This window comes from Phytophthora infestans, genomic scaffold, assembly GCF_000142945.1.
Source record: "Phytophthora infestans T30-4 supercont1.22 genomic scaffold, whole genome shotgun sequence".
NCBI classification, from domain to species: Eukaryota; Oomycota; class Peronosporomycetes; order Peronosporales; family Peronosporaceae; genus Phytophthora; species Phytophthora infestans.
This window is the reverse complement of record NW_003303737.1, coordinates 1,211,547-1,225,040: the sequence shown is the minus strand read 5'-3', so window position 1 is coordinate 1,225,040 and position 13,494 is coordinate 1,211,547. Positions and strand designations below refer to the sequence as shown.

Sequence of the window (13,494 nt, the reverse complement as noted above, 5' to 3'; positions counted from 1 at the left end):
CGCCGGCAAAGTCGAGCGAAATTGACAATATCTACCGCCCAGTACAAATGTTGCCTATTCCGATACCGTACCTGCATTTTCGAAATACTTTGTATTTCGAAAATGCAGGTACAGTATACTACGCAGTACTACTGCAGCTCTATTACTACTAGATAACTTTCAAACACTACTACAGTAGTAGGTGCATCCTTTATCAAAGAAAATTCAATGTGCACTAGTTTTGCTGCTGTTATTTGCAAAGGCTCAGAGCTTCGGAGCACAGCTCGCCTTTGTATTGATACAACCAGTTAGCTCTACATGTATTAATAAGTGTATACTATCCATTTTGCGCAGCGATTCTTAAAACGGACGACTCTCCTGTTTCTTGTTGTATTCGGCTTCGTGTGTCTGGATTTTTTCTACATAGATCCAGGGGGCAGCGACAGAGTGGGGAACGAAAAGTCTGCAGGCGCAGCATCGCATCCAGCTCCTTGAGACGAACACATCTGACAGACCTGAGAGTACAGCGAGCGACTGCAGCCGAACTGAGCGTGCGCGCACGTCGCACTGTTCTGGTAGCATTTGGGATTGGCAGCAGTCAAAGTCTCCACCGACGGCAACGGCGTCATGTTGGTACTTGTGCCGTTGCCGGCCATCTGGTTGTACATGGCTACCATTTGCGCGGCACGGTTGGCGTTGGCCGCCTGGTCACCAGGGTTTTTCCAGAAGTCGATGCATTGCTCTACCTCAAAGCCATGGCCAGTGTTCCTCGCCTTGAATTCAATGCCGCCGCTCTCACAGAACTGTTGGTAGTTGCTGTGACCCATTTTAGTGATGCCAACCAGGTCGTCGATATTCAGGTAGCCCAAAATCTTGTAGCTGTACGTGCAGGTTTCACCATCAGGTTGGACACCCATGGAGCACAGCCCACCGTTGTACTGGTTCCAGCACTCAGCAGTCTTCTCCGCGCGGTATTTTTGAGCGCATGAGTTCGGGAATGAGCACCAGTAGTTGTCAGGGTAGGGAGCGCGCGGATCTGAGCCCTGCGGGTTGCAACCAACATTCGGACCAATGTCCATGGTACCATCTAGGCCATAGTAAACTTTGCAGCTCTTCGGCAGATCATCGCCGGCGTTCGTGCACTTGGCACCATCCATGGCCACAAATTCACCGTACTCCGGGAGCGAGTGGTTTTCGTAGTACTTGATGCTATAGGTCGGTTGGACGATAGTCATTTCGTAGAACACTACATACTGCATGTTATTCTTGCGCTGGCACTTGACCGACTGCTCGTTCACGTTGATACCTTCAGCCTGCACGTACATCAGAGCCCCCTCGACGGACGCCGTATTGACTGTGTCAAGGTTGTTAACGTAGGCGGCCTCCGTGGTGTCACCGTATTTGGACAGCCACAGATTCGCCTCCGGATGCCAAACTGGTGGGTCTCCTTGAACGCGGGCCTGGATGATCTTGACGGGGGTCATGTGCCAATCACTGTTGCCATCGGCGAAAGCAGTGGCGCCAAGAACAGCGCAAAGCAGACCGAATCGACGCCACATTATGGAGCTGGTAGTTGATAAGAGTCTTGGTGGCCAAGTAAAAACTGGAATGGGAATGAGCTTGAATGCCTGTGTCCATGACAAAGTTTGTCTGTTCGCGTTGGCTTTGCAAAACGTACAGTGCCGGCCAAATGGCGATGCCAGAACGATCGTTGACTGGTGACCCTATTATACTAAAATACTATAATTTATAGGACTGTACATGTAGGAAGAGGCATCGGTCCTATCCACATGCGGTTGGTCTGGTCGAGATTTCAGCGTGCGAACGTCTGATCCAGTGTTGATTATTAATAAGATAACCGGTTGCATAGTAGTTTTCTTAATGTATCTAATTAATAAGTAATTGTAATATAATACTAATTAATAAAAACGGTATTAGAGCACAATTATAGCACTGATTTTTTGTAAGAAAGTCACTTTATCGGTCGGTCATGAGTTTTGTGGCTTTTTGAAACCACCTCCTGGATTGACCAATAAGACTCTATATTTCGTTTAAAAGCTAGACCTTTCCGCCAATTAGGGACCCTAATTTAGGGTACGATGAGAAATATCATTCACAGCTGAGAAATTTCGCAGAAGGACAGCCGATGGTAGGATTGTGACTCTAGCTTAGAATATACGTGCTGACTTGATTAAATTTAGAAAACCTTTACAAAAGAATTTCGACCCAAATTTTTAGGTCGCCCCCCCCCACCCAGCAACGTGTCCACATAAAACTGGAAGTGCCCAGATATACTTGTCGCAAATTCTACTTCGTCGATCGTCTTTTGCGAAAAATAAGTGTACAGTACTACTTTTGGATACTTCAAACAATCCTTGTTGTAGTGATACCGTCGGGAAGCCTCATTTATCGCTATCCAGAGGAATGGCTAGACCACTCATTCAAGGGTACCATCACCTTTATGGCTACTGCTGTATTGACCTTCAAAGGACTATGCCACACTGCCACACCGCAAAAAAAATATACAGCGTGAGCGTGCGTCAAGCCCTGATATGAAGCATACCCGCACCTATCTTTGTGAACTGCTGGAAGCACACGGGCCTTCTGGCATACCATAGATACCATTGTAGTGAATATAAAAGTTTTGAAGAGGAGGACACCACAACCGATGAGCTAACCGTGATGATGCCGAGCTTGCACACAAAATACCTGCTGTCCATCGAAGAGCTGCCAACCCGCTAGAAGAGAACGTATTTAATCGTAGACGAACCCCACTGAATTGGGTGCAAACGGGGCCGGAAGAATTGCTGGACTTTTTCGGACGTAGCAGCTCACCAAACGAACATTATCGTTCGTTACCTCTTGACAGTAATAATCTTAGATTTTGTATCACCAAGTAGAATCTGGGGGCTAGACTCCGATTTCCTTAGCTAGAGGGTATCACTATTTGGAATACCACTCCGAGGAGGATTGTCTGAAAGCCATTCCCAGACGAAAAAAATAAAATCGTGCAGGAGGGCTTTGCTCATACAGACGATCCTCTCTTTATTGATATCCCCAAAATTACTGTAGCCCTCCAAATAAAGTAACCGCTTGCTCACAAACTTAAGATAAGCTGACCTCTATCCTCTCATTAGTGAGCAGTGATGAGAAAATGACTTATTTTTCTACTCAGAGAAGCTTAACTATTGATTTGATTCGTTCTGACAAGGGCGACTGAAACTGTGACGGGGTCACACAGCACCTTGCGCTAGAGGAAGTTGGCTTCCGAGAGTATACAAACTCTCAGCGAACGGCAGTTCACAGGTCCCCTTTGCCTAAAGATAGGGAAGTGACCAATTTAAGGTAGGTTGTAAGCTGAGTCTACTTATAGGTAGGCTAAGCTTGAGTTAAATTTACAAACTATAAGTCACCTATATAAAAGCAATGTCATCAGCCAATGGTTGGCCTCGGACGACCCTGGTACCATGTACCAGATATCCCGAAGTATGACGTGTCATACTTCTGAAGTGTGACGTGTCACACTTCATGTAACTAGGGGAAGGGCTACGTACCCCGTTACATCCTCCCCCACTCAGGTTCGGCTTACCGACCAATCAGAATGGAGAAGTGTACGTCACAAACTTTCATTCTCATACATAGACTCGGCTACGCGAGCGCGGCGGAGGCTCACTTCACAGTTAGAGCCTCGAGCAGCGGTTGAGAGCTCTTCTTCTAGGTCTCCACATCGACCGTTATCATGCCCCGTGGCACTGCGAAGAGCGGTGCGAAGACACGCTCCAGGGTGGCTGCCGGGAAGGCGCAAGCCAAGAGCGCTAAGCCTCACGGCAAAGGCTCGGCATTTCAGGAGGCTACTAAGGTGGCCTCCGAGGCGATCGGCTCAACTAGTGGCGCGGCTGTGGGCAAGCGTACGAGCAAGCGCCGCGGTCCTTCACCCTCGGCCTCTCCAGACAAACTTCCGAACCCTCGGTTTGCTGAACGTGAGCTCAACTCGGGCAGTGAGGACGAACCCGAGTCCGGGAGCACACACGATGCTCCTGTGGGCTTTACGGGAGGGCACAGCCCAGTGCCCAGCGAGCACAAGGATGACAGCGTGCAGTCGCTCGCTAGTGATCACGGTGATCACAGTCCCAGGACGTCTGTGCGCTCTGAGAGTCCGGCCGTCAAGGCTAAGGGTACTCTTAATACTGGCGACGACAAGGAGGAGAAACCTCGCAAACGTCTCTCGCTTGCTGAGGGTCTTGCGCGTGCTAAGGCCGCTAAAGCCGAAGGCGCCAAGCCCTCTAAGAAGCGTTTGGCTTGAAGTCTCCACTCCGCGAGGGGAAAGAGACTGGCCATTCTCGTCGGGGCCTCTTCGGCTCCTCGGATGAAGAAGACGAGGAGGAGGGGGAAGAGGGTGCTGTCTCTGAGCCCCGGGGGATCACGAATGACCTCGACCAGCAGCAGGAGGACTTCCAATCTGCCCAGCGCACGCGTGGGGGTTCGGTGGTGGCACCCGTCAGCCAGGGAGTTGCCATCAACTCAAGAGGGTATTGGCCTCCCGAGGAGAGCTCTGAGGCTGACCTCTTCCAGGAGCTTCTTGTCGCTCCTCGTGGCCTTGCTGGCGGCCACACCTCTAGGGGCGGCTACGAACGTACCCTTGTCCAGAGGGAGCAGTTGTTTGTTGACAACTTGGAGGCGGCTCGGTGTGTGCTTCTCGCGCCACACCGCATCCCTCTTAAGGACTTCATGGCTTGTCGTAAGTAGACCGAGAACCGAGGTACTCTCTACCCTCTCTGGGGCTACCCCTGGGGTCTTCCTGAGAACTGTCCCAACTGGAGCTCATGGGAGGACATGTTCTGGGCTTGGGTGGAGTCTCTCAAGTACTCATCCTCGGAGTTACGGGAACTCCATGAAGATCAGCTGCTATCCCGCATCCTGGGCCAGCGTGATCTTCGTGTTCGGTTTGCCCACTAGGTCAGAAAGCGTATGCTGTCAGGGACATTCTGAAGCGCACGGCTTCTGGCGCTCAAGATGAGCGCGGGTACGGAGTGTCGTAAACGTCCGTACCCCGTTCGGGCAAGAAGCCCCGGACTACTTATGAAGCTACCGCCGTTTCTGCTCCCAGATTGCGAAAGCCTTCGTGCAGTCAATCAGGAGCCGTTCAATCCGCTCCTACATGTTCTCGAAGTGGGCATAACCCCTTTACTTTATGTAGGAGCTGTCGCTTACCACGACGCCGTTGCTCCTGGAGGATCCGCTCCATGTGGTAGTGGACTTCTCCATTCCGGTCAAGCAGGAGCGAAGGTGTCATCGTACCAGTACGAGTACTCGGCGCCTCCCGAACGCTACTCTCGTCCGAGTGCTTCTCCTGCGGGTCCGAAACAGAGCCCTGAGGTTGACCGCCTCCGTCAACGTGTCCTCGTGCTTGAGATTGCACTTGGCCTTGGGACTGGCGGTGATGCTGCCGCCCAGGCCGAAAATCAGGGCGAGCTCGCTCGCCTTGCGGGTCGCCTGGACCTGTTGGAGCGAGAGGTCGCGAGCCTGCACCTGCGGGTGGATCGCCGGGCCTCTTCGTCCGATCTGGACGAGGCCTTTCGCATGATCAGACGGATCGAGGCTTTGTTGCCACGTCCGGAGCCGCCTGCGGCACACTCCCAGACGTACGCGTATGGTGCGTACCCGGCGTACTCAGCGTACTCGGCGTATGGTTCCGGGGTCCGTACGTATGGAGCCCCTCCGGCGTACTGTCTCGACCGCAGCCTTGCCGTTCAGACCGAGGCTTGGGTGCCTGCTCCGACGCCCTCGCCGACGTCTGTGGCCGGCCCTCGCTTCAAAGAGCTGGGCCAAGGTGGGTCTGCGAGTCAGCAACCCCCTGCGGATCAACGTACCGCTTGCGACGTCCAACATAGAGCGTCGGGTGCGTCGTCATTGACTTAGGCTGGTCGATGGTGTACGACGCACCATGCCTGGCCAGGACTGCGAATGATCCGATGAAGCGGTGCTTCAGTTTGCTGCTGCCGACGGAGCTGACAGTGTCTAGCGGTAGGCTCCTCGTGTCTAATAGCACTAGGTCCCCCACTTTAAATACACTTAAGTTTTCTCTTCCATGTTTGTCAGAGTACTCCTTTTGTCTGTCCTGGGCCGCTGCCATGGCATCGCGGACCCTGCGCCCAGCTTGGTATCCACAAAGGATTCCACTTGTTTCCGCAGCGAAAATGGTCTCACATCTGAGACCTGGGAGGAAAGAGCTTTCCGAGCCCCTCCTCCACTTAGAATAGAGGATAAAGTGTCTCCTCAAAGAGTGAGAGGCACTATGGGGTGACGAAAGCCGTTCAAGTAGAATGGCGAGAACCCCGTGGACGCGTGCACCGCGTTGTTGAGCGCAAATTCAGCAAGTGGAAGCTGCGTCGACCGCTTCCGCGCACACACTGCGCAGAGTGTCCTCGAGCACTCGATTGACGCGCTCTGTCCGACCGTCTGTCTGCGGATGGCCCGCAGTGGACCTCTGCAGACGAGTTCCCAGTAAGGGAAATAGCGTTTATCAAAACGCAGCCGTGAACCACGGGTCTCGGTCCGAGACAATCGTCTCCGGGAGACCGTGATAGTGGAACACGCCATCAACGAACAACCTCACGGTTTTTTCACCTGTGACGGTAACGGGTACCGAGCGAGATGTACCATCTTGACACACAAAACCAAAATTCCATTGTTGCCGTGTCCGTCGGTGGGAAGCCCAAAGATGAAGTCAAGACTCATAGACTTCCAGCAGTCAGCCGGAACGGGCAGGCTCTGCAGTGGAGCCAAATCGTGCCCTGCGGGTTTGACCCGCTGACATGTTTCACATGTCTTCACGTATCGGGCGACCCACTTGTACAGGTGGGTCCACCAGAAGGCCTGAGAGACCGACAGGAAGGTCTTTCAGATCCAACGAACCTCCACGGGTGGTCGTACCCAACCACCCGTGGAGGTTCGTTGGGCTCCCCCCTGTAATATAGGGGACCATATCGGTGGATCCAGGAGCGCTGTCGCGACGAAAGCCAGTCGGACTTCGCGCTCGATCCTGCTGCGAGGAACTTGACGACAGGCGCGACAGCCTCATCGCCCGATACGCCATGCGTATCCAATCATATAGATCCGTTGTCACCCGTGTGATGTGGGCCAACGCGTAGTCTGGACGCCGAGAGAGGGCATCCGCAAGCACGTTGAGCTTGCCCGGCTTGTACTCGACGCGGAAGGTGTACTCCGCGAAGAAGGACAGCCACCCCGCTATCCGTTGGAAGAGATGAGGCAAATTTGTCGCCGTCTTCAAGGATGCGTGGTCTGTGTAGATCACGAAGGGCCGTGAGCCCAGAAGGTGAACCCGAATTTTCACAAGGGCATATGTCATTGCCAGGGGCTCCTTGTCGTGGACAGGGTAGTTCGGTTCGGCGGCTTTGCGCTGCCTGGACTGGAACGAGATGATGACTCTTTCATGTCCAGCCGTGTCGGCCTGCAGCAGTGCACACCCGATGGCATAGTCGGAGGCATCGCAGACGACGCTAAACGGCTTCGTCTTGTCCGGCAGGGCCAGGACAGGGGCCTCTTGGAGACTGGCCTTGATGCTGTCAAAGGCATCCTGGTGCTCTTGCTCCCAGATCCAGTCGGCGTCCTTCTGAAGGAGGCCCGACAAGGGCTTAGAGAAGCCCGCGTACACTGCGCTGTACTTGTGAAGGTAATTGGCCAAGTCCAACCACATTCGAATATCCTTCTGGGATCGGGGTGTTGACCATGCTGCTATGGCCTTGACCTTGTCTGGGTCAGCCCGAACGTCTACGTTGCCTACGAAGCAACCGAAACCTTCTTCTCTCTGGTGGCGCGAAGACGCACTTGTCGATGTTGGCGTAGAGCTTGTTCGCTCACATCACGTCCAATACTCGTCGGAGGTGCCCTAGATGCACATCCATGGCCGTCTTGCCTCCCTCGGCACGGCTATGGACGAAGATGTCGTCGAAGTACGTCTGTACGAAGGCGCGCAGTGACCTAACCAATTGCGTCACCAGGCGGTTGAACGTCGCCGGGGCATTAGACAAGCCCTGCGGCATGACGAGCCACTCCTAAAGCATGCCGCTTGGAGTGCTCACCTCGGTGAGCGCGATGTCGCTCTCGCGCATCAGGATCCGGTAGTATCCGTCTACCAAATCCAGCGCACGGTACAGTGTGCTTCCGGCCATGTTGTTCAACAACACATCCTTTCGTGGGATTGGTGTTTGGGTCGGCACCGTCGTGTTGTTCAGCTTGTTATAAGCATAAACTAGACGCCACTTTCCATTCGACTTCCCAATGCAGAAAGTTGGCGTGGAGTGCGGGGACTTCGACTCCCGCACCATGCCTGCTTTCGCTTTCGCAGCGAAGAAGACATCCATGACCTCGCACTGTTCGGGGGAAGAGACCATTGTCCCGTGACACAGTACTTTGTGCCAGGCACGAGATCGATCTCATGCCGTACGTCTCGATCTGGTGGGAGCTGGGTCGGTGGGTGTTTGTTCACCACGTCCGCACACTTCGTCACCAAAGGATACACCGAATCCTTGGGGTTCTTAAAGATCTCAGAACCCAAGCGCGTCTGACGCTGCAAGTTCAGCTCTTCCAGGACGTCCTCGTCCAAGACAGAGGAGGAGTTCAACTCCTTCCGTGTTGTCTCAGGGCTTATGAGCATCATCTCGGCAATCTTCCCAGCCTTGAGGTTAGCCAGGAAAGCCTCGACCGTCATTTCCTTGAGGTTCAGTATTTTTGCAACCTCTGGTAACGGCTCCAAGTGGACACCAGATGCCTTGACGGGTAAACCGGTCTCGCCCGGCCCTGGACGCCGAGTCGATTGAAGCGACCTCGATCTGAACGAGGTTCAGATCCGACTCTCGGCGGCGGCGTCGTCATCGACGGCTCCCGTGACGTTGAACTTTGTAACCCCACGTCTGGGGATGTCGGAGCGCCGACATCCGAGGCACTCGAGGCCTCGTGTGGTACTGTGTTACCCACACAGGAAGCGTGTCCGACGTCTTCCGCTTCAGTTAAGGTCTGGGCGACCGTGTGTAGAACTCTGTTACCCACCTTGAACACGCTATTACCAGCGTTCGTGACAGCTGCAGCTGTCTGCGGAACTATGTTACCCGCTTGTGAACCTAAGCTACCCACTTGGCCAGCGCCTCCTCTGGGCGCCGCCACCATCAAAACGCCCTCAGAGTCGTCATATACGTCGACGACTCTCAAGCATCTGCTGGATGCTTCGGTACCCTGGCAACCCATGCGGGCGCCCCGGGTCCTGACAGAGGTGGGAACATGACTCACCAATGCTCTGTCGGACTTCGCCGTGCGGCCAACACCGATTGCCTTGCCTCGCCAGTCGATCCAGGGCATGCCCAGGATCATATCGTAGGGATCCATGTCGAGAACAGTAAACTGTTCGAGGCTGTCAAAGTCTTTAAACTTGACGGCCAGATCCACTTGGACGTTGGGGACAGTGACGACCTTTCCGTCGGCCAGTCGCACTGACACCGTCCCGTTGCCCTTGCTTTCTCTCAACGCATCGGACAATTTGTTGCTATTACGAGCAACCGTCTGGCGGCGTGCAAAATTCTTCGACGCCCCAGAATCGATCAAGATTCTAAAGGGGTGATCGTATCCCCGTACACATCCGTGTACTACAAGCCACCCGCCGCTGCTCTTCGCCGATTCGAGAATGTGAAGACTCTCAGGGGCTAAGTCCCCGTGGTACGCGCCACCCGCGCACCCCTCACCAATACTTAGTTCTTCCCAAGTAGGGCGCTTCGCCCTTACTAGTCTCCAGCGTTTCCCGGTCGTCTGGATCCTGGCTTCTCCCAGAGCCCCTTAAGGAGGGCTTGGGGACAGTCCGCCTGTGGTCGCGCTTGAAGTGGCCCAGCTTCCCGCAGCCGAAGCAGAGAATGTCGCGCTGCTCGGAGGACCCGAGTTCCATGGGAACTGGTCCGTTGGGGTTTGCTCGACCGGGATTCGACAAAGAATTTCGAGGCCATGCTGAGGCCGGCGTGCGCGCCTGGCGATGGCTGTATTCTTCCTGAAGAGCCACTTGAATCGCCTATTCTAAGGTGCTTGACTGCACCCGGAACAGCTGAGTGTGCGCTGGGCCCACTCGAAGGCCATCCGTGAACACAGTCATCTTGACGTGTTCGTTGAGTGGGTCTCCCGCTAGGGACGCCGTGAGCTCCCGTATCTCTTGGACGTACTCGTGCAGCTCGCGCCTCCCTTACTTGCATGAGAGGAAGCGCAAACGCTGGCAGTACTCGTCGTTCGCCGGGAGGAACGTGGCTCGGAGCTGCTCGCACAACTGAGCCCAGGATGTGAGACATTCAGGGGATGTTGCCTCCCGTGTGTACACCCAACACTTAGCACGATCGCTAAGGTTGGAGAGTGCAAAAGCAACACGAAGTTGCTCGGTCGAGATCAGAGCCGCGTCCATCGCGAGCTCTACCTCTCGGACCCAGAAGTGAAGGTTCTCACCTTCCTTCCCTTCATTCGGCTTAACCTTCAGCCGCATTGGCTTCGGGTGTGGCGGATTGGTCTCCGCCGCCGGAGCCTGCAGGTTCTCCCGCACATGTGCGATGAGCATCTGCTCGTAAGCGTCAAACGCATTGACGCCCTCGAGCTGATCGGCTGGTGATGACTCCACCAGGCTCTGCAGGGCCTCCATCCCGAAGATGCCAGCCATCTTCCGAACCGACTCGAACTGTGAGTCGTTCAGATCGAAGAAGTCGTTTCTATCCATGGCAACGAACTTCAGAGAGGTTCAGGTAGTCTATCCGCGCTGGCGTAAATTGACTACTAGTGCTACCAAGTCTGACGGGGTCACACAGCACCTTGCACTAGAGGAAGTTGGCTTTCGAGAGTTTACAAACTCTCAGTGAACGGCAGTTCCCAGGTCCCCTTTGCCTAAAGGGAGCGAAGTGACCAATTTAAGGTAGGTTGTAAGCTGAGTCTATTTATAGGTAGGCTAAGCTTGAGTTAAATTTACAAACTATAAGTCACCTATATAAAAGCAATGTCATCAGCCTATGGTTGGCCTCGGACGACCCTGGTACCATGTACCAGATATCCCGAAGTATGACGTGTCACACTTCATGTAACTAGGGGTACATCTAGGGCTACGTACCCCGTTACAGAAACACATGTTGAGTCCACAACGCAAGCTGGGCCTGGCTCATTGATGGATTTTCAGTTTTGTGGCGGCAGATCTGTCGTCACTGTTCATTCGTTAGCCTGCTTCGCGACGTGGGTGGGGCCTTAGTGGGCTAAGGTTTACGCGGTATTGCAGTGTAATTGATAAATGCCATGGAACGACGGCCACCCGGTGTCGTGTGTACCTTATATTGGGTACAATTCCTTATAGTGATTCCTCTTTATAATAATAGAATGTGGCCTCCCACGCTAATAATAGAGAAATGTTATATTCACACTAGCCAATCTGACTAACACACAAACTCCTAGATGATGTATTTTCTGCTCTCTCCATCAATGACCTATCCCGTCTATGCTGTCGCAGAGCCATCCTTAGTGTTGCTTGCATGTGCACTGGCTGGAGCTGTGATCGGTGATTTCTGCTTGGGCGAAGCCCCATACAGAAATCACTGCACACATCGACGACGGCGCTCGTACCACGGTGCCGCGCCCCTCACCTGGCTACGAGCCATGGCGGGCCTTAGCGCGTCGGATCTGCTTGCGGCCAGCATGCACGCAGGCGACACGGTAGAGCTTTACTCCCATCTGTTCGTCTTTGGCGATGCTCGAGGACATCACACGACCAAAGTCCTCAGGATTGACGAGGACGTTAGCGCCTCGTATCCTGTCGACGTGGACACCGATGAGCCAATCCCGCGGGACATGATGGTGCGACTGGTTGTCGACCGCCACGGTAATCGCTTTAAGCCTGCGTACGCCATTTGGCGCACGCTTCGCTCGTATACATTAATACCAGGAGAGTGCAGTGCCCCCCGTCGAGCCGTTGCCTTTGCCAAGGCCATGTCGACCGCAGTCCGGGGTGCTGTGGAGTATGCATTCCAGCAGCATCGCGCTGGGTGTGAGGATTTTGTTGGAGAGTGCTCGCAGTCGGAGAGCGAGCCCAGCGAGAGACTATCCTGTACTGGAGACTCGTCGTCGACGTCCCGCACCTCCATCGTAGCCAAAGCAGCATCGGACGACGGCGATTCCCGATTGCCGAGCCAGCCTGTACGCGATAGACCAGCGGATACGCAGATGGCGGACGTGTTACCTGCATGTGTCGAGGCGGAGAGGTTGCCGTCCAGCACCATCCGCGTAGGCGATACAGCTGTGGACGTGAATGAATTTTCTAATGCACGGGAAGGAGATGGAAATACAGGCAAGGATTGCTTGCATTCGGTGGCACAACCTCGTCAGTCGGAGGAGTTAATTTCTGATCCCACCACATCCGACCCCATGAGCTCCAGTGCGTCCATTTCGAGCGGTGGAGATCACGGCGACGGTGGAACCGCTGGTGAAGCTGGTGAAGGTGCAGACAGAGATTTGCCACGCGAGGAAAACACGCTGTCTGCAACGCGTCCCTGCCAGTCGGTGCCAACTGACCAAAACGTGCTCGATGCTCGTGAGTACATACGTTCAGTTCCAACACGACTTGAAGGGAGAAGATCCGCTACCAGGCGAAGAAGTGTGCGGGCACTTGGTACGTCCCGCGTTCGCAGAAACGGCGGCATCATATGAAATGCGCAATTACGCGCAGTAGAAACCAAACCCATCATACCCGGAGTGTTCAGGCGAAAACCAATTGAAGCAATGCTCAAGAATGAAGAAGTTTACGCGCCCGCTACTCGAGGCAAGTTACATTTACGGAGATGCCCTGGCCTTCAGAAATTCGTGATATCAACGCGTGCGAGGCCATGGGAGTCAGGTTTCCAGACGTCGGTGCTGTACTCAAGTGTCACTGCGTCGGAGACTATTTCTGGGATAGCTGTGATAATGTCGAATCTGCTATCTACTGTACCCCGGTGTGCGCGCTGCAGCAACGCCCCGGTCGTGCGCTCTACTCTAGAGCTTTTGACAGTGTGCGCGTCCGTCTAGGTGTGTACACTAGGACGAAGCTCGACGTAGGAGACATCGTCGGCGAGTATACGGGTGTGCTAAGTGAGTGGAAAGGCAAGGTGGACGTCCAGCCCAAACAGACTTTGAAGCAAAACAGTGGCTATAAGCTACTCTACAACGCCAAGTCCATCTAAAAGAAGTTTGTCTACGCGGAGTCCTTTCAGTGCGGGCTCATTACGCGCTTCGTCAACCACGCCTGTGATCCCAACGCTGTATTTGTGAAGATGCAAAATCATCGGAACGTAAAGGTGTCCATTAAGATGATCAAGGGCGTCAAGGCAGGAGCTGAGATTACCGTCCACTACGGAAACGAACGTTGGTTCGTGTGTGCCTGTGACGACTGTTGGGAAGAAAATCAAGAAGAAGATGACGAGAAAGTAGGATTCGCTAGAAATGCGCATGCATTGTTTG

The 13,494-nt window shown here is 54.0% G+C and overlaps 2 protein-coding genes across 2 annotated transcripts; one reads left to right on the top strand and one right to left on the bottom strand.

Moving 5' to 3' along the window:
* Positions 1-398: 398 nt before the first annotated feature.
* On the bottom strand, positions 399-1,538 carry PITG_11685 (uncharacterized protein; the record flags this gene model as incomplete). Its single annotated transcript, XM_002901172.1, has 1 exon — positions 399-1,538. One exon carries the CDS (start codon positions 1,536-1,538, stop codon positions 399-401), a length of 1,140 nt encoding a protein of 379 aa, XP_002901218.1.
* A 9,946-nt stretch (positions 1,539-11,484) lies between these two features.
* Positions 11,485-12,705, top strand: PITG_22948 (uncharacterized protein; the record flags this gene model as incomplete). The annotated part of the gene is made up of 1 exon (XM_002901171.1): positions 11,485-12,705. One exon carries the CDS (start codon positions 11,485-11,487, stop codon positions 12,703-12,705), a length of 1,221 nt encoding a protein of 406 aa, XP_002901217.1.
* Between the last annotated feature and the right edge of the window lie 789 nt (positions 12,706-13,494).